Genomic DNA, 20455 nt, shown 5'->3' on the forward strand with positions numbered 1-20455 from the left:
AAACAGGGTCTCCTAAGCCAGCGTGCGCAGCTGGCTTCGAACCTGCGCGATCCTCCTGTCTCTGCCTCCCAAGCGCAGGGATTACAAGCGTGCGCCACCATGCCCGGCTATACTTTATTTTGAAACAGGGTCTTACTGAATTGCAAAGGGCCTTGCTGAGGCATCCTTGAACCACGATCCTCCTGTCTCAGCCTCCTAAATGTTGGGATTACAAGCGTGCACTACCATGCCCAGCTAGCCATCATCTTTTTTATACGATAATACTATAATTTAAATCTTTTAAATAATGATTAGGCATCCTCCACTAACATATAGGTTTTGTGTATATATTATATATCTGTATTTTCTCCGTATCATCAAATAACCTTTTTCTTTAAGCTACAAAGATGAAGTCTGACTAGATGATCTTTGTGTGTGTGTGTGTGTGTGTGTGTGTGTGTGTGTGTGTGTTACTGGGGATGAAACCCAGGAGGCTTCTATCTCCAGGCTATACCTCCTGACCTATTTTTTTCTTTTCTTTTCTTTTTTTTTTGTGGGTACAGGGATGGAACCCAGGGGCATTCAACCTCCGAGCTACACCCCCTGCCCTATTTTTTTTTTTTATTCTTTATTTTGAAAACAGGTCTCACTGAGTTGCAGAGGGCCTTAGTAGCTGAGGCTGTCCGCGAACCACGATCCTCTGGTCTCAGCCTCCCAAATGCTGTGATTACAAGCATGTGCCACCATGCCCAGCTTTCCTGACCTATTTTATTTTGTATTTGGAAACAAGGTCTTGCTAAGTTGCTGAGAGCCTAAGTTGCTGAGGCTAGCTTTGAAACTGCAATCCTCCTGTTTTACCCTCCCAACTACCAGGATCACAAACACATGCCACCATGCTTAGCATCTAGATGTTCTTAAATTTACCTTCAGCATTTCTTCCCCCGGTACTGGGGATGGAATGGGCATTCTACTCTGAGCTACACCCCCTGCCCTATTTATTATTCTTTTTTTAATTTTGTGGTACTGTGGATGGAACCCAGGGACACTGTACCGCCGAGCTACACCCCCAGCCCTATATTGTAGTCTTTTTGGTTTTTGAAACAAGGTCACACTGAGTTGCGAGGGCCTTGCTAAGTAGCTGAGGCTATCTGTGAACCGTGATCCTCCTGTCTCAGACTCCTGAATGCTGGGATTACTAGCGTGCACCACCACGACCAGCCAGCTTATTCTTTATTTTGAAACAGGGTCTCACTGAGTTGCAAAGGGCCTCATTAAGTAGCTGAGGCTGTTCACGAACCTGGATCCTCCTGTCTCAGCCTCCCAAATGCTGGGATTACAAGTGTGCACCACCACACCCGGCTTTACCTTTGGAGCGCACTGTGCGTGCATGCTTGTTTTTGTGTATGTTACTGGGAACTGGAACCAGGGCTTCCTAGGTAGGCACTTTAGCACTAAGCTACAGTCTAGGCTTAGTGTCTTAAATAAAGTTTGTTTGTTTGTTTGTTTGTTTATGCTGGGGATTGAACCCAGGAGCATTCTACCTCCAAGTTACACCTCCAGCCCTATTTTATTATTTTATTTGAAACAAAATCTCGCCAGGTTGATGAGTCTCATTACTTGCTAAGGCTGTTCTTGAACCCGCAATCCTCCCATCTCAGCCTCCCAAGTACTAGGATTAGTTCTATTCTCCTTATTTAGCAAAATAAATTAAATTCGGTAGTCAAATTCATTACAAATTATCTAAAATCTCTATGAATTTAGACATAAACTAAGAAGTCCAGGAAGCACTGGTTTTAATTGATGTGTCAAAAAGGTAGAAATTAACTAAGTAAAATACCCTTACATCCATAATCATTTTGCAGTTTTTACAAGGTCCAATCTGGCTAAAGAGTTGAAGAATTAGAGCTTCTGTCACATCTCTGGAAAGGTTTCCGACGTATCTGAAACACAGAGAAAAACAATTTATCATTTTAGATTTGTTTCTTTTGCATTAGTCTCTAAAGTTGCTTATTAAAAAAAAGATTCTGAGCTGGGTGTGGTGGAGCACGCTTCTAATCCCAGCATTTGAGAGGCTGAGATAGGAGGATCTGGTTCACGAACAGCCTCAGCTACTTAGTGAGGCCCTTTGCTACTCAGTGTGACCCTGTTTCAAAATAAAGGAAAAAAACAGAGCTAGGGGTGTAGCTCAGAGGTAGAACGCCCCTGGGTTGAATTCTGACAATAGGCCAACCAGTAGATCTTGCCCTAAATTCTATTTAGGGGTATCTTATAAATGTTTGTCAATACTTCATACGCTCTTTCACAACAGAATCAAAATATATTATGTGAAAATATACTAGAAACTGCTAGTAGAAGGGAAGCTATAGCTGGGCATGGTGGCACACGCTTGTAATCCCAGCATTTGGGGGGCTGAGACAGGAGGATTGCGGTTCATGGCCAGTCTCAGCTACTTAGCAAGGCCCTTTGCAATTCAGTGAGACTCTTGCAAAATAAAGAATAATAATAAAAAAAAAATAGGGCTGGGGGTGTAGCTCAAAGATAGCATGCCACTGGATTCCATCCTCAGCACTGCAAAAAAAAAAAAAAAAAGGAAGCTAGTATGTAATCACATGCATGCCTAATGCCTAATTTTATTTACTGATTGACTTGACTGCAATACTGGAGATCAAACCTAGGGACTCGCACATATGATGCAAAAGATTTGCCACTGAGCCATATCTCCAGCCCTTTTTAATTTTTATTTGCCAAAAGGTCTAAGTTGCCCAATCTGGTCTCAAACATAAGATGTTCCTGCCTCTGCCTCCCAAGTAGCTTGGGATGACAGGTGTGTGCTACCACACCTGGTTACATATGTATTGTAGTCAGGGTTTTAAAAATTAAACCTGGTAGCCAGGTATGGTGGTTCATGCTTGTAATCCTGGTATTTGGGAGACTGAGAAAACAGGATAGCAGGTTTGCCGCCAGCCTTGGGCACTTAGTGAGGCCCTGTGCAACTTAGTGAGACCCTGTTCCCAAATAAATAAATAAAATAGGGCAAGGAACTGGGTGTGGTGGTGCACACTTGTAATCTCAGCATTCGGGAGGCTGAGACCAGAGGATCGTGGTTTGCGGACAGCCTCAGTTACTTAGTGAGGCCCTCCGCAACTTAGTGAGACCCTGTTTCAAAATAAAGAATAAAAAACAGGGCAAGGGGTATAGCTCGGAGGTCAAATGACCCTGGGTTCTATCCCCAGACCCAAAAGAAAAAAAAAAAAAGGGCTAGGGTGTAGTTCAGAGGTAAAATACCCCTGGATCCAATCACCAGTACCACAAAAAATTAACCAGTCAATTAATTAAACCTGCTGCCTATTTCGAAGTTTCTAAGGTTTTAAAACTCTTAAATAGCCTGGCTGGTGGCACACGCTTGTAATCCCAGCATTTAAGAGGCTGAGACCAGAGGATCACGAGGACAGCCTCAGCTACTTAGTGAGGCCCTCTGCAACTTAGTGAGACTCTGTTTCCAAATTAATTCTAATATAGGGCTGGGGTGTATCCTGGAGGTAAAAAGCCCTTGGATTCCAGCCCCCAGTAGCACAAAAACAACAACAAAAACTCTTAAATTAATCATTACTAGCTGAGTGTGATGGCTAATGCTTGTAATCCCAGGATTTGGGAAGCTGAGACAGGAGGATTGCAGTTCGCGGCCGGCCTTAGCTACTTAGGCCCTCCGCAACTTAGTGAGACCCTGTTTCAAAATAAAGAATACAAAATAGGGTTGGGTGGTATAGCTCAGAGGTAGAATGCCCCTGGGTTCAATCCCCGGTACTGAAAACAAACAAACAAACAAACAAAAACAAGGATAAACAGGGTTATGGATGTACTTCAGTGGTAGAGGGTCCCTGGATCCAATCCCTAGTACCATTAAATAAAGAAATAAACTAAGCATAGTGGAATAGCCTGGAACCCCAGTATTTGGGAGGCTTAGAAAGGAGGATCACAGGTTCAAGACCAATACATGGTAATTTAGCAAGACCTTGTTTCAAAATTTAAAAAAGGAATGGGGCACAAGCCACGCTTGTAATCCCAGCATTTGGGAGGCTGAGACTAGAGGATCGCGGTTTGCGGACAACCTTGGCTACTACTTAGTGAGGCCCTTTGCAACTCAGTGAGACCCTGTTTCAAAATAAAGAATAAAAAATAGGACTGGGGGTGTAGCTCGGAGGTCAAATGCCTCTGGGTTCCATCCCCAGTACTGCAAAACACAAACAAAAAAAGAGTGGGGCTGAGCACAGTGGTGCATGCCTGGAATCCTAGAACTTGGGAGGGTGAGACAAGAGAAATCCAGGTTTGTAGCCAACCCTAGCAACTTAGTGAGGCTCTGAGCAACTTAGCAAGACCCTTATTTCCAAATAAAAAGTAAGCAAAACGGCTGGTACAGCTCCAAGGTAGAATGTCCCTGAGTCCAATCCTCAGCACCCCCCATACACATGGCTATGGCTCAAAGGTAGAATGGCCCTGGGTCCAATTGCCAGTATAAATAAATAAATAAATAAGCAAGCAAGCAAGCAAGCAAATAAATAAATAAATAACTGAAGGAAGGAAGGAAACAAACCAATAAACGAACCAATGAACCAACTGGGAATAAGCTCAGTGGTAGAGTGCCCTGAGTTCAATTCTCCGTACATGTCCACAAAGTATGGATTCAATTCTTCCACTGACCAACAAACACCTAGTGAGTGCCTACTACAAAGCCATGAAGATAGCAAAGGGAAGTTGGGCGTGGTGGCGCACGCTTGTAATCCTAGCATTCAGAGGTGCACACTGGAGGACTGCAGTTCGCACACAGCCTCAGCTACTTAGCGAGGCCCTTCTCAACTCAGTGAGACCCTGTTTCAAAAATAAAAAGACTAAAAACTAGGGCTGGGAGTGTAGCTCGGAGGTACAACGCCCCTGGGTATGATCCTCAGTACCTTAAAAAAAAGAAAAAGAAGATAGTAAGGGGAGAAGTGTCATGCATGAAGGAACAACAAGCAATATTTACAGATCAGGCTCAACAAAGAGACTTTGAAACAGAGAAGTAATAGCAACATTAACTCAACAGGAATCTGTCAGTTAATAAAAGAAAAAGCAGCAAAGCCTGAAAGAGTACAGTATTAAATTACCAACGTATAATCCTTAATGAAATAGCTGATTAAGGCAAGAATCATTAGTTTAACCTACTATAATTAAGCTAAAAGATTGGTGTGGAAATGAATAATCAATTCCTTACAGAGTACTTAACTAATTGCAAAGGGAAAATCCTATCTTAAAAAATGAGAATGTTAGCCAGGCATGAAAGTGCACGTTTGCAATCCCAGCATTGGGGAGGCTGAGACTGGAGGATCGCGGTTGGCAGACAGCCTCAGCTACTTAGTGAGGCCCTCTGCAACTTAGTGAGACCCTGTCTCAAAATAAAATAAATAAAAAATAGGGCAGGGGGTGTAGCTTGGAGGTCAAATGCCCCCATCCCCAGACCCACACACACAAAGAAGCCGGGCGTGGTGGGGCACGCTTGTAATCCCAGCATTCAGGAGGCTGAGATCGGAGGATCACGGTTTGCGGACAGCCTCAGCTACTTAATGAGGCCCTCTGCAACTCAGTGAGACCCGGTTTCAAAATAAAGAATAAAAAAATAGGGCAGGGGGTGTAGTTTGAAGGCCGAATGCCCCTGGGTTCTATCCCCAGGCCCGCAAATAAAAAAAAAAAATAAGTAGGGCTGGGGTGTAGCTCAGGTTGTATGCCCCTGGGTTCCATCGCTAGTACCGCAAAAAAAAAAAAAAAAAAAAAGAACGTTGCTTATTATCATTATGATCCTGTAATCAAACTTTGTTACTTTTATTTTTTCTTTTCTTTTTTTGTGTCACTGGGGACTGAACTCAGGATGTTTTATCTATTTTATGTAATTTTTATTTTTTGGTATTGGGGGTTCACCCCAAAGGTAGTCTACCCCTGAGCTACACTGCAGCCCTATTTTACTTTTCATTTTGAAACATGTTCTAAATTGCTGAGACTGACTTCAAACCCATGATTGTATGGGATTAAAGGCATGCACCACTATACTCCGCTCCCAGCCCTAATTTTTGCAACAAGGCCTTGCTAAATTGCTGGCTTTGAACCTCCACTCCTTCTGTGTCAGCCTCACAAGTGCTGGGTCTACAGGTGTCTGCCTTGCCTGGCTACATCAGTGAGAAATTGTTTGTATAATATGAATTATCACCTACTGGGGGGAGGCGTAGTGGTGCACACTTGTTATCCTAGCATTTGGGAGGCTGAGACAAGAGGATGGGTTCAGGGACAGCCCCAGCTACGTAGTGAGGCCCTTTGCAACTCAGTGAGACCCTGTTTCAAACCAAAAGGAACAAAAAATTGGTCGGGCGTGGTGGCGCACCCTTGTAATTCTAGCCCTTAGGAGGCGGAGACTGAAAGATCAAGGTTTTTTTGTGTTTTTTTTTGTTTTTTGTGTTTTTTTTTTTTTTTTTTGCAGGTTTGGAGATGGAACCTAGAGGCATTCGACCTTCGAGCTACACCCCCTGCCCTATTTTTTATTCTTTATTTTGAAACCGGGTCTCACTAAGTTGCAGAGGGCCTCACTAAGTAGCTGAGGCTGTCCGCGAACCGCAATCCTCCAGTCTCAGCCTCCGGAATGCTGGGATTACAAGCGTGTGCCACCACGCCCAGCTAAAATCAAGGTTTTTGGACACCCTCAGCTACTTAGTGAGGCTCTTCGCAATTCAGTGAGACCCTGTGTCAAAAAATTAAAAAGACTATAAAAAATAGGGCTGGGGGTGTAGCTCGGAGGTAGAATACCCCTGGGTTCCATCCCCAGTACCACACACACACAAAAGTATCACCTATGAAATATTTACATAAAAAGCTTAATTTAAACCATGCATGGAGCCGGGCGTGGTGGTGCACCCTTGTAATCCCAGCATTTGAGAGGCTGAGACTGAAGGATTGCGGTTCGCAGACAGCCTCAGCTACTTAGTGAGGCCCTCTGTAACTCAGTGAGACCCTGTTTCAAAATAAAGAATAAAAAATTGGGGCAGGGGGTGTAGCTCGGAAATGAAATGCCTCTGGGTTCCATCCCCAGACCTGCAAAATCCCAGTATTTGGGAGGTTGAAACAGTAGAAACACAGGTTCAAGGCCAACCTCAGAAACAGTGAAAACCTGTTTCAAAATAAAAAATAAAATGGGAAGCTAGGTGTGGCGGCACCTGTAATCCCTATACCTGGGAGGCTGAGATAGGAGGATTGCAGGTTCTATGACAGTCTCAGCAAGTAAGGAGACTCTCACCAACCTAGTGAGACTCTGTTTTGAAATAAAAATAAATGGGGCTATAGCACAAAGGTAGAATACTCCTGAGTTCAATTCCCGGTACCAAAATAATAATAATAATAATAATAATAATAATAATAATAATAATAATAATGAGGAGGAGGAAGAGGAGGAGGAGGAGGAGGAGGAGGAGGAGGAGGAGGAGGCGGCGGCCGCGGCTGGGACCAAAACAAACACACAAAAAAAGCCAGGGACTCAATCTCCAATAATACACACAGACACACACACACAGACACATACACAAAAAAAAAGAAAAGAAAAATAGGCCTCACTTAAGTCTAATCAAGCTTAAAATGTATCATGTCACAAACCTGTAAACCCAGTACTTGGGAGGCTGAGATAGGATTTCAGGTTCAAGGATAGCCTAAGGAACTTAGTGAGGCCGTCAGCAATTTAGTAAAACCCCATTTCAAAGTAAAAATTGTGTAGCTCGGAGGTAGAATGTCCCCAGGGTCCATCCCCAGTACCGAAAAAATAAAATAAAACAGGGTCTCACTAGGTTGATGAATCTCACCTCTTGCTGAGACTGTCCTTGAACCTGTGATCCTTCCATCCTGGCCTCCCAAGTACTAGGATTACAAACGTGACACCATGCCCAGCTAAATACTGTGATGCTTTAATGTTGATTTTTATCTCATCTCTTTTTCAGTTATTAGTGTTCTGCAAAAAGATGTTGTTTTCTCCCCATCTTAATCCCCAATGACACACACAGCCTCAGCTACTTAGTGAGGCCCTTTGTAACTCAGTGAGACCCTGTTTAAAAAAAAAATAGGGCTGGGGTATAACTCAGAGGTAGAGGGGGGAGGGAGGGAGGGAGGGAGGGAGGGAGAGAGAGAGAGAGAGAGAGAGAGAAGGGGAAAGAAAAAAAAAAGCAGCAAAAACAAGCTAGCTTAAAATGCATGATTATTAGCTTGGCACGGAGGCCAATACCTATATACCCAGTGCTTGGGAGGCTGAGATGACAAGGTGATCATAAGTTTGAGACCAATCTTGGCAACTTCTTGAGATCCTGTCTCAAAAAACAAAAACAAAAACAAAAACAAAAAAACCCACCTAGAATCCTAGTACTTGGGAGGCTAAAATAGGATTACAGATTCAAGGCCAGTAAGTAGCTGAGGCTGGCTGCTAACTGTGATTCTCTGGTCTCAGCCTCCTGAATGCTGGGATTACAAGCGTTTGCCACCATGCCCACTCCAAGATCCTGTTTAAAAGGAAAAGTAAAGCAGTGTGATGGCACATGCTTATAAATCCAGTACTTGGGAGGCCAAGACAGGAGGACCAAATTTGGCCTCAGCAATTTAGTGAGGTCCTCCACAATTTAGTGAAACTGTTTCAAAATAACAAAGGCCTGGAGATGTAGCTCATAGGTAGAATGGCCCTGGGTTCCATCTGCAATAACACACACACACACACACACACACACACACACACACACACACATATACACACACACACTTAAAAAAAAAAGGCAGGCAGGGAGTGATGGCTCAGGTTTGTAATCCCAGCATTTGGGAATCTGAGATAAGAGAATTGCACAGGTTCAAAGCCAGCCTCAGCTATTGCGTGAAGCTCTCAACAACTTAGTGAGACTCTGTTTCCAAATAAAATATAAAATAGGCCTGGGAGTATAGCCCGGAGGTAGAAAAGCCCCTGGGTTCCACCCCCAGTACCACCAAAAAAATAAAATAAAATAAAGAATAAAAAATAGGGCTGGTGGTGTAGCTCGGAGGTAAAATGCCCCTGGGTTCCACCTCCAGAACTGCAAAGAGAGAGAGAGAGAGAGAGAGAGAGAGAGAGAGAGAGAGAGAGAGAGAATATGAGAATTATTCGGGCATGGTGCCGCATGCTTGTAATCCCAGCGTTCAGGAGGCTGAGACTGGAGGATCGGGGTTTGACGCCAGCCTCAGCTACTTAGTGAGGCCCCTTGTAACTCTGTGAGACTTGGTTTCAAAATAAAAATAAAATACAGGGCGGGGGGTGTAGCTCGAAGGTCGAATGCCCCGGGGTTCCATCCCCAGACGGGCACAAAATAAAAAAATAAAAATAAAAAATAAGATTAAAATAGAGTTTAGGCCAGGCACGGTAGCACACACTTGTAATCCCCGCGCTTGGAAGGCTGGGACAGGAGGATCGCACAGGCTCAAATCCAGCCTCACCTACTGAGTGAGGCTCTCAGCAACTTAGTGAGACCCTGTTTCCAAATAAATTATAATATAGGGCTGAGGGGATAGCCCAGAGGTAGAAAGCCCCTGGGTTCTACCCCCAGTACCACAAAAATAAATAAATAAAATAAGGCTTAGGGGTACAGCTCAAAGGTAGAATGCCCCACTGGGCCCCCTCCATGAAAAGTCTGGGGATACAGTTTAGTGATGATGCACATTTGGGTTCAATCCCCAATACCAGACACACAAAAGGCAATATTTGTATTTCCTTTACATTTAATGCTTAAAGTGCCCTGTTATATTCTGTTACTTCCAGGAGCCTCTATCAATCAACTGTATAAACAGCTGTTTATATATTTAAGGTATAGTACTATGGATTGAACCCAGGGACATTCTACCTCTGAGCTACATACTGTTTTCTTTTTTATCTTGCGGCACTGGGGATGGAACCCAGGGGCATGCTACTTCAAGTTACACTCCCAGCCTGATTTTTCTATTCTTTATTTTGAAACAAGGTCTCACTGAGTTGCAAAGGGCCTAAGTAGCTGAGGCAGCCCGTGAACCAGGATCTTCCTATCTTAGCCTCCCAAATGCTGGGATTACAAGCATCAGGCCACCATACCTGGCCACACTCAGCCTTTTTTTGTTTTTCTTTCTTTCTTTTTTTTTTTTTTTTTTCTGGTGGTACTGGGGGTGGAACCCAGAGGCTTTCTACCTCCGGGCTATTATACTCCCAGACCTTTTTTTATATTTTATTTGGAAACAGGGTCTCACTAAGTTGCTGAAAGCCTCACTTTAAGTAGCTGAGGCTGGCTTCGAACCCGTGTGATCCTCCTGTCTCAGCTTCCCAAACTCAGGGATTACAAGTGTGCGCCACCACGCCCGGCTTGTTTGTTTTGAAACAGGGTTTCACTCAGTTGCTGAAGCTGGCATCAAATCTGAGATTCTCCTGTCTCAGCTTCCCAAGTACTGGGATTACAAGCTTGACCTGTTTGTATATATAAATGTTTATTTTTATAATCTGGTTCAGAAACAGAGTATGTAACAAAGGATTCCCTATTTGAAGAATGGACTTAGGTTTTATAATGTAGATGTTTTTCCTTTTGGTTATCAAATATCTCCCATTTCTAGTGAAAATATCACCCTTTGGCAAAACCCTACTCCCCACAGAAGCTGCAAATACCAAATAGGTTTTTGGTGGGGTTTTTTGTGGTACTAGGGATGGAACCCAAGGTCATTCTACTTCCAAGCTATACCCCCAGCCCTGTTTTTTATTCTATATTTTTTAAAAAAGGGTCTCACTGAGTTGCAAAGGGCCTAAGTGGTTAAGGCTGTCTGCGAACCCAGATCCTCCTGTCTCAGCCTCCCAAATGCTGGGATTACAAGCGTGCACCACCACGCCCAGCTCCCAAATAGGTTTTATAGACCCCTTGTCACTAGAGGATGTGCATATGATGGAGGCTAGGCAAATTAGAACAGTAACACAGACTCCACAGAGAACACTTTTATTTTTATTTTCTTGGTACTGGAAATTTATTATGCAGGCATTCTGCCTCTGAGCTACACCCCAAACCTTTTTTATTTTGTGGTACTGGGGATGGGACCCAGGGGCATAACTACACCTCCAGCCCTATTCTTTTGTGTGTGTGTGTGTGGTACTCAGGGTGAAACCCAGGGGCTTTTCTACCTCTGTGCTATACTCCCAGACCTATTTTATAATTTATTTGGAAACAGGGTCTCACTAAATTGCTGAGAGCCTAAGTAGCTGAGGCTGGCTTCGAACCTGCGTGATCCTCTCAGCCTCCCAAGTGCTGGGATTACAAGTGTGCGCCACCACACCCGGCCCTGTTCCTTATTTTGAAACAGGGTCTCACTAGTTGTAAAGAGCCTAAGTAGCTGAGGCTGTCAGCAAACAGCAATCCTCTGGTCTCAGCCTCCCGAATGCTGGGATTACAAACATGTACCACCACGCCCGGCCTTTTTTAATTTTTGCTTGTGGTATTAGGGATGGAACCCAGGGGTATTCTACCTCCAAGGTACACTCTCAGCCCTATTTTTTTTTTTTATTCTTTATTTTGAAACAGGGTCTCACTAAGTTGCGGAGGGCTAAGTAGCTGAGGCTGTCCTTGAACTGTGATCCTCCTGTGCCAGCCTCCCGAATGGTGTGCCAACATGCCTGGCCTTTTCTTATTTTGAAGCAGGGTCTCACCAAGTTGTTGATGCTGGCCTAGAACTTGTGATCTTTCTTTCTCAGCATCCCAAGTACAGGAATTACAAGTGTGTGCCACCATTTGGCCACAGAAACTTTAAAAAGCAAAGACTGAAAAAAAATCTATTTTGGTGGTAAATAACATTAAGACCCCACATTCAGTACTAGTGGAAACTGCTATCTGACTCTGTGGATGTGGTAGCAGTATCCTTTCTGGAATGGTCTGTGGTTTATGACTGTGGGACTAATACTTGTCTCCTAAATATTTTTCCAAGCCAAGTTCCATGACCTTGCAAATTTTGAGAGTACCCAGTACATTTTAATATTCTTTGCATGATTAAGTTACTCAGCTTTTTCTCCTTATTACTTTTATAAAAATCTGTCCTGGAGCAGCTGCAAGTCAAGGTCCCCTATAATTATTTCTACTAAACAAAAGTGTAAAGTTTGAATATATTTATAAGTTATTTTTTGTGGCACTGGTGATTGAACCCAGGACCATTCTACCTTGGAGCTACATCTCTATCCCACCTTACTCTTTATCTTGAAACAGGGCCCACTATGTTACTAAGACTGGCTGTGAACCTGTGATCCTTCTGTCTCAGCCTCCCAAGTACAAGAATTACAAGTGTGTGCCACCACATCTAGATTAATTTTTATTTCTAAAAAAAAATTTTCTTTTTGGCAGTACTGGGGATGGAACCCAGGGAAATTCTACCTCCAAGCTACACACACACCCAGCCCTATATTTTTAGTATTTATTTATTTATTTATTTATTTATTTATTTATTTTGGTGGTACTGGGGTTCCTGGAAACCCTTCTACCTCCGGGCTATACTCCCAGACCTTTTTTTAAAATATATTTTTATTTGGAAACAGGGTCTCTTAAACCAGTGAGGCTGGCTTCGAACCTGCGCGATCCTCCCGTCTCTGCCTCCCAAGCGTGGGGATTACAAGCGTGCACCACCACGCCTGGTCTTTGGTCTTTATTTTGAAACAGGGTCTCACTAAGTTGCAAATGTCCTAAGTAGTCGCTGAGGCTGTCTGCGAACCGTGATTTTTCTTTCTCAGCCTCCCAAATGCTGGGATTACAAGCGTGTGCCACCACGCCCAAATCAAATGGGGAATTTTTGATGAGTGTACTTTGTTGAGAGGAAGGGAATATTGGGAATCCAAGGGCTTCCGTATTTGGATGGGGAGTATCTAAGCACTTACTTGGCAAGTGCTCTACCACTAAGTTACCACTTTTGCCCTTTTTTTGTGGTACTGGGGATGGAACCCAGGGACATTCTACCAAGCTCACCCCCAGCCCTATTTTTATTCTTTATTTTGAAACAGGGTCTCTCTGAGTAGCAAAGGACCTCACTAAGTAGTAGCTGAGGCTGTCCACGAACCACAATCTTCTTGTCTCAGCCTCCCAAATGCTGGGATTACAAGCATGTGCCACCATGCCCTTTTTTTTAAATAACATTAAAAATGTCTGTTAGGTATTCCATGGAATTCTCATTAACACAGATTTAAGTATTTCGTGTTGATATCTAATGCATTACCTCTGGGATAATATACAAATCCTTGCAGAATTGAAAAGTAGAAAAAGGAGAATTAACTGTTAAAGCAATAACCTAAAATACACTCTCTCTTATTTTGTATTGCTATAACAAAACAGCCGAGGCTGAAAAACTTTTAAAGAAAAGAGGTTTATTGGTTCACAATTTTGGTAGCTGGAAATTCCAAACACCATGGGACGAAAGACCCCCTGGCTGCATCACACACACTATGGAAGTAGAAATGAAACCAGTCAGAAGGGGCCCAGCACATGAGTTATTTTTGCTTTCAGCAACTCAGCCATGAAAAATCTACAATTTTTTTTGCAGTACTGGGGATGGAACTCAGAGGCATTCTACCTCCGAGCTATACCCCCAGCCCTATTTTTTTTATTATTATTTTCAAACAGGTCTCACTAAGTTGCGAAGGGCATAAGTAGTTGAGGCCAGCTTTGAACCTGTGCAATCCTCCTGTCTCAGCCTCCCAAATGCTGAGATTACAAGCTTGCGCCACCACACCCAGCTACTTATACATATTTTTGAAGTTGATAACAAGTTTAAATAGTTACTGGAAAGTCAGATGTGGTGGTCTATGCTGCAATCCCAGTATTTGGGAGGCTGAGACAGGAGGATTACAGGTTGGAGGAGAGCCTCAGGAATTTATTGTAACCTCAGCAACTTAAGACTCTGTTTCAATTAAAAATATAAAGCACAGTCAGGAGTGGCGGCACATGCTTGTAGTCCCAGCATTTGGGAGGCTGAGACAGAAGGATCATCGTTCGTGGACAGCCTCAGCTACTTAGTGAGCCCCTCTGCAATCCAGTGAGACCCTGTTTCAAAATAAAAAATAGGGCTGGAGGTATAGTTTGAAGGTAGAATGGCCCTGGGATCCACCCCCAGTAGCAGAATAAATGAATATATATATATTCAAAAGGTCTGAGGGCCAAGTTCAATCCCCAGTACCAAAAAAGTTACTGCAATTCAAAACACTGAAAATATTTATTTTTATTAATACAGTTCTAGATAATTAATTTACAAAGAAAATTTACAATGCAGAATGCTTGGCTGGGTCTGTTTTTAAACACAATCATATACATTTGGAAATCAGATAATGAAGCCCCTGTGAAAATCAGAGTAAAAAGTAAAAATCTACTCTCAGAATGACATCTGGCCAGATCTGGTGGTACAGGTTTATAATTCTAGTAACTGAGAGGCTGAGACAGGGTTGCAAGTTCATGGCCAGCCTCAGTTATTCAGTGAGGCTCTCATCAACTTAGTGAGACCCTGTTTCAAAATAAAGAATAAAAGAGCTAGGCATGGTGGCACACACTTGAAATCCCAGCATTTGGGAGGCTGAAACAAGGACGATCATGGTTCGAGGACAGCCTCAGCTAATACTTAGGCCCTTTGCAACTACGTGAGATCCTGTTTCAAAATAAAGAAAAAAAAAATAGGGCTGAAGGTGTAGCTCGGGAGGTAGAATGCCCCTGGGTTCCATCTCCATTACCACACACACAAAAAAAAAGGGCTGGGGGTGGAGCTCAGAAACAGAATGCCCCTGGGTTCAATCCCAGTACTGCAAAAAGAAAGGCTTCTGAACATTCCCAATTTGCTAGAAAATTATCTCATTTTGTCTGCATTACTAAAGTAAAGGAGAAAATTTAATTATCTATTTTCCTAATCAAGAAACTATACTGGTGTGCCAGGCGTGGTGGCGCATGCTTGTAATCTCAATATTTGGGAAACCGAGACAGGAGAATCACAAGTTTGTGGCCAGTCTCAGTTACTTAGTGAGACCCTGTTTCAAAATAAAGATTTTTTTTTTTTTGGTGGTGGTACTAGGGATAGATCCTAGGGGCATTTGACCTCCAAGCTACTCCCCTGTCCTATTTTGTATTTTTATTTTGAAAGAGGATCTCACTGAGTTGCAGAGAGCCTCACTAAGTAGCTGAGGCTGTCCGCAAACCGTGATCCTCCAGCCTCAGCCTCTCGAATGCTGGGATTCCAAGTGTGAGTCACCAGGCCGGAACTCCCAGGGGGTATTCTACCTCCAGGCTATACCCCCAGCCATCCATATATATATATATATATTTTTTTTTTTTTTTGGTGGTACTGGGGTTCCTGGAAACCCTTCTACCTCCGGGCTACACTCCCAGACCCATTTTTATATTTTTATTTGGAAAAAGGGTCTCTTAAACCAGGCAAGGCTGGCTTCGAAACTGGTGATCCTCCTGTCTCCGCCTCCCAAGCACAGGGATTACAATCATGGACCACCACACCCGGCCCCAGCCCTATTTTTTATTCTTTTGTTCTTTTTTTTTTGGTGGTACTGGGGTTCCTGGAAGCTATGCTCCCAGACCTATTTTTATACTTTTAAAAATTTGGAACCAGGGTCTCTTAAGCCAGCGAGGCTGGCTTCGAACCTGCATGATCCTCTGGTCTCCGCCTCCCAAGCGCGGGGATTACAAGCGTGCGCCACCACGCCTGGCATATTCTTTATTTTGTAACAGGATCTCACTGAGTTGCAGAGGGCCTTACTAAGTAAGTAGCTGAGGCTGTTTGGTCACTGCAATCCTCCTGTCTCAGCCTCCCAAATGATGAGATTACAAACATGTGCCACCACGCCTAGCTTTTATTCTGTGTGTGTGTGTGTGTGTGTGTGTGTGTGTGTGTGTGTGTGTGTGGTACTGGGGATGGAACCCAGGGGCATTCTTCCTCTGAGCTGCACCCTGGCCCTATTTTTTATTCTTTATCTTAAAACCGGGTCTCACTGAGTTGCCAAGAGCCTCATTAAGTAGCTGAGGCTCTCCCCAACGCTGGGATTACTAGCATGCGCCACCACGCCCAGCTTATTCTTTATTTTGAAACAGGCTCTCAATGAGTTGCAAAGGACCTCACAAAAAATAGGGCTGGGGGTGTAGCTCAGAGGTAGACTGCCCCTGGGTTCAATACCCAACACACACACACACACACACACACACACACACACACACACACTACACTGATGGTACACATCTATAATTCCAGCACTTTGAAGTTTAAGAACAAGTTCATTGACAGTTGTAACAACTTAGCAAGGCCCTGTTTCATAATATAAAAAGCAAGCTGGGCATGGTGGTGCACACTTATAATCCCAGTACTTAGAAGGCTGAGACAAGAGGATCATAGGTTGGTGGTCAGCCTCAGCTACTTAGTGAGGTTCTCTCAACTTAACGAGACCTTGATTAAAAAATAAAGAATAAGAGCCGGATGTGGTGGCTTGCACGTGTAATCCCAGCATTTGGGAGGCTGAGACAGGAGGATCCCGCAGGTTCAAAGCCAGCCTCAGCTACTTAGTGAGGCCCTTTGCAACTCAATGAGACTGTTTTAAAATAAAGAATAAAAAAGAAAAAAACCCAGGGCCGAGGGTTTGTACTCGAAGGTACAATGCCCCTAGGTTCCATCTCCAGTACGAGAAGAGAGAATGAGAGTGAGAGAGAGAGAGAGAGAGAGAGAGAGAGAGAGAGAGAGAATGGAAGGAAGGAAGGAAGGAGGAAAGAGCGACCCAGACATGGTGGCGCAGGCTTGTAATCCCAGCATTTGGGAGGCTGAGACAGAAGGATCTGCATTCGCGGCCAGCCTAAGCTACTTAGGCCCTCCAAAACTTAGTGAGACCCTCTTTCTTTCCATTTATTTATTTATTTATTTATTTATTTATTTATTTATTTATTTTTGCAGTACTGGAGATGGAACCCAGGGGCATTCTATCTCCAATCTACAATTCCTGTCCTATTTTTTATTCTTTATTTTGAAACAGGGTCTCATTGAGTTGCAAGGAACCTAAGTAGCTGAGGCTGTCTCTGCCATCATACCTGGACCATTTCAAAATAAAGAATAAAGAACTGCAATCCTAGCTGGGCGTGGTGGCGCACGCTTGTTATCCCAGCATTTGGGAGGCTGAGACCGGAGGATCGCAGTTCGCAGATAGCCTCAGTGAGGCCCTCTGCAACTCAGTGAGACCCTGTTTCAAAATAAAATAATAAAAAATGGGCAGGGGGTGTAGCTTGGAGGTCAAATGCCTCTGGGTTCCATCCGGACCTGCAAAAAAAAAAAAAAAAAAAAAAGAACTGCAATCTTCCTGTCTCAGCCTCCCAAATGCTGGGATTACAAGTGTGTGCCAAAGAAACCTGGCTTCCAGCCCCATTTTTTTTTTTTTTAAGGTACTGGGGTTCCTGGAAACCCTTCTATATTTTATACTTTTTTATTTGGAAATAGGGTCTCTTCAGCCAGTACAGCTGGCTTCGAACCTGCGCGATCCTACTGTCTCAGCCTCTCAAGCTCGGAGATTACAAGCATTTGCCACCATGCCCAGCCAGCCCTATTTTTTATTCTTTTGAAATGGTTTCACTAAGTAGATGAGACTGACGTCAAACCTGCGATCCTCCCATTTCAGCCTCAAGTACTGGGGTTACAAAGATGTGCCACCGCGCCAGGCTGGGTTTAATACGTAGTACAAAAGCAAAATAAAACAAAACAAAACAGACTTTTATTCTTAATAATGAGTAAAATGTGTATTCACTTAAATCGTACCAGAGTTTTAAACAAATTTATTAATCACCTGCCATGGATCAGACACTGTATTAAGAACATATTAAAAGTCCCTGACTTACAATCATTAAGCTATACATTCAAAAGGAAAAGTAAAAGCCAGGCGTGGTGGCATAGGTTTGTAATCCCAGCATTTGGGAGGCTGAGACAGAAGCATCGCAGGTTCACCACCAGCCTCAGCTACTTAGTGAAGCTCTTTGCAACTCAGTGAGACCCTGTTTCAAAATAAATAATTAAAAATAGGGCTGGGAGTGTAGCTTAGGGATAGAATGCCCGTAGGTTCCATCCCCATCACCACACACACAAAAAAGTAAAACCAGGCATGGGGCATGGTGGTGCACACCTGTAATCCCAGTACTTAGGTGACTGACACAGAAAAGTTACAGGTCCAAGGCCAGTCTCAGAACTTAGTGAGACTGTTTAAAAATAAGAATATAAAGGACTCAAAGTATAGCTTGAAGGCAGAATGCCCTGACTTCAACCCCCAATTCCACTTTCTCCCTCTCTCCCTCCCCCCCCCCTTGCTGGGAAAATGCAGGTATTAGGACCTACCCATATTTAATCAAGATTGATCTGAGTAGAAGAATAGGAGTCTTGGTTGAAGGAGGTAGAAACAAGGGAGGAGACAATAGGAAATTCTAGATCATGGACTACTTTTGCAGAAAAAACTCTGAGATGGGTTCTCCAGTAAAGGGTTCAAGGCAACATTAGTCATTAGTATAACAGTTAAGCGCTGAGGACAGTAAAGTTGCAGGATGAAAAAAATATATATATATCTTGTGTGAGTTACTCAAAACATTAAACTTAGCTTTTCCTTGGCTATAAAATGGAGTAATTTAGCCAGGCAGGGTGGTTAACACCTGTATCCCTGTACTTGGGAGGCTGAGACAGGAAGATTGCAGGTGCGAGGATAGCCTCGGCAACATAATGACTCTCACTTAGTGAGACCCTGTTTCAAAATAAAAATATGAAAAGGACTGAAGTGTAACTCAGAGATAGAATGCCCCTGGGTTCACATACCAAAAAAAAAAAAAAAAGACTAATTTACCTTGGGAGTTCTAATGAGGATTAAATGAACATGTAAAGCACTTGACACAGAGCCTGGCACATACTAAGTATTCAGTTGCTCTCTGTGAATGAATACAACTCCATTATTTCTCCTGCAATGATTAGTCCCCTGTTCCCAGTCTAGAACTATTTTAACTACCTGCTTTTGTAGACTGGCCTGAGAATGCTGAAGTTGTCTTCAATATTTGACATTCCCAAATCAACGTACTAAAAAGGTTAAGTTCCCATATATTTCTGGCAGCTTCTGAAATTAAAAAATTTCAAAATAATTTAGGAATCTTAAATGTAAAGGCATTATGAGATATAAGCAGTGCTTAACTCAATATGCTGCTATCATATTTCTAGTTAAGACACAAAGAGCAAGTTTCCAAAAACCAAGGATCTAAGTTTTTTAGGGAGTATTTAACTACTGATAAAATCTTTCCAAAAGCAAACACATCATGCCCTAATTGCAGTATCCTTTTTTAAGAAGGTACTTGAAGCCAGTGTGGTAGCACAAGCCTGTAATCCTAGTACTTGGGAAGCTGAGGCAGGAACACAGCAGGTTCAAGGACTTCACAAACCTAGTGAGACCCTGTTTCAAAAATAAAAATGAAATAAGGCTAGGGTGTAGCTCCATGGTAGAATGCCCCTGGGTTCAATTCCCAGTACCAAGAGTGAGAGTGAGTGAGTGAGTGAGACAGAGAGAGAGAGAGAGAGAGAGAGAGAGAGAGGGAGAGAGATATCTAACTACATTTGTTGTATGCAGTAGAAATTGAACTACAATGTATTTCAGAACAACTTTAATATCCAGAGTTGCATAAAGAAACCTAAAATTGCATACATACCCTAATGCCTAAAGCTCTCAAATTGCCAATATCCCCAGAATAAAAACAAAAAGCCCTGCCAGTAACTCACTATGTGCAGTGATGTTAAATCGGCTTCATTATGGCAAACCATTTACTATCTATATGCATTCCATAAAAAACATTATGTTGTAGATTTCAAATGTACACAGCAAAATTAAAAAGCCAAAAACACATGTCATTGAGCTTTTTCTTTCTTTTTTTTTTTTTCGAAAAATGCGACAAGAGCAAGAATACCTCATCCAACGTTCCTTTGAAAACAGAGAATGCTGTGCGGGAAGCTATATGACAAAGGAAACATTCCAAGCTCAAATCGTTTAACACTCACTAAAAATCCTTAGCTGAATACGTTAAGGTATTCATCAACTGTTGCTTCATCGGCAACATGTCAATCACAAGAGTAGCCCGCGATTATAAAATACATTAAATCCACTTCCCCTCGAGAGATATACATTTCCATTTTCAAAAAGCGGTTTCAAAATCCTTGGGATGTCCGGTTAGGCTTTTGGTCGAGAGGGTCGGGGTGCTAGAGAAGGAAAGCCAAAGAGAGGTTAAAGAGATTTGGCTTTTTTCCAGTTGGCAACGGTAGGAATAAAAGTTTGCCTCGATCTCAAAGGGGGGGAAATCTCATTAAGAAAAAGAAAGGAAGGGTTACAGAAGAAAATAAAACTCAAATCAAAGGGAAGTCTGTAAAGATAAGAAGAGATTGA

At 42.9% G+C, this 20455-nt stretch overlaps 1 protein-coding gene across 9 annotated transcripts in view; it reads right to left on the minus strand.

The window, feature by feature from the left end:
• Nucleotides 1-19092, minus strand: part of TIA1 (TIA1 cytotoxic granule associated RNA binding protein) — a gene marked incomplete at both ends in the record, with an annotated part of 36191 nt that extends 17099 nt beyond the window's left edge. For 7 of the 9 annotated variants that reach the window (XM_080711619.1, XM_080711625.1, XM_080711624.1 and 4 more), the window contains one exon: nt 1823-1912. In XM_080711619.1, the coding sequence (XP_080567745.1) occupies nt 1823-1834 (12 nt within the window). Of the gene's footprint in view, nt 1-1816; nt 1920-19039 lie in introns of those variants that run through there. The other 2 variants (XM_080711618.1, XM_080711622.1) reach the window with 2 other exon arrangements.
• Between the last annotated feature and the right edge of the window lie 1363 nt (nt 19093-20455).

Source organism: Muscardinus avellanarius (assembly GCF_963383645.1).
Source record: "Muscardinus avellanarius genome assembly, chromosome: 15".
Classification (NCBI taxonomy): domain Eukaryota; kingdom Metazoa; phylum Chordata; class Mammalia; order Rodentia; family Gliridae; genus Muscardinus; species Muscardinus avellanarius.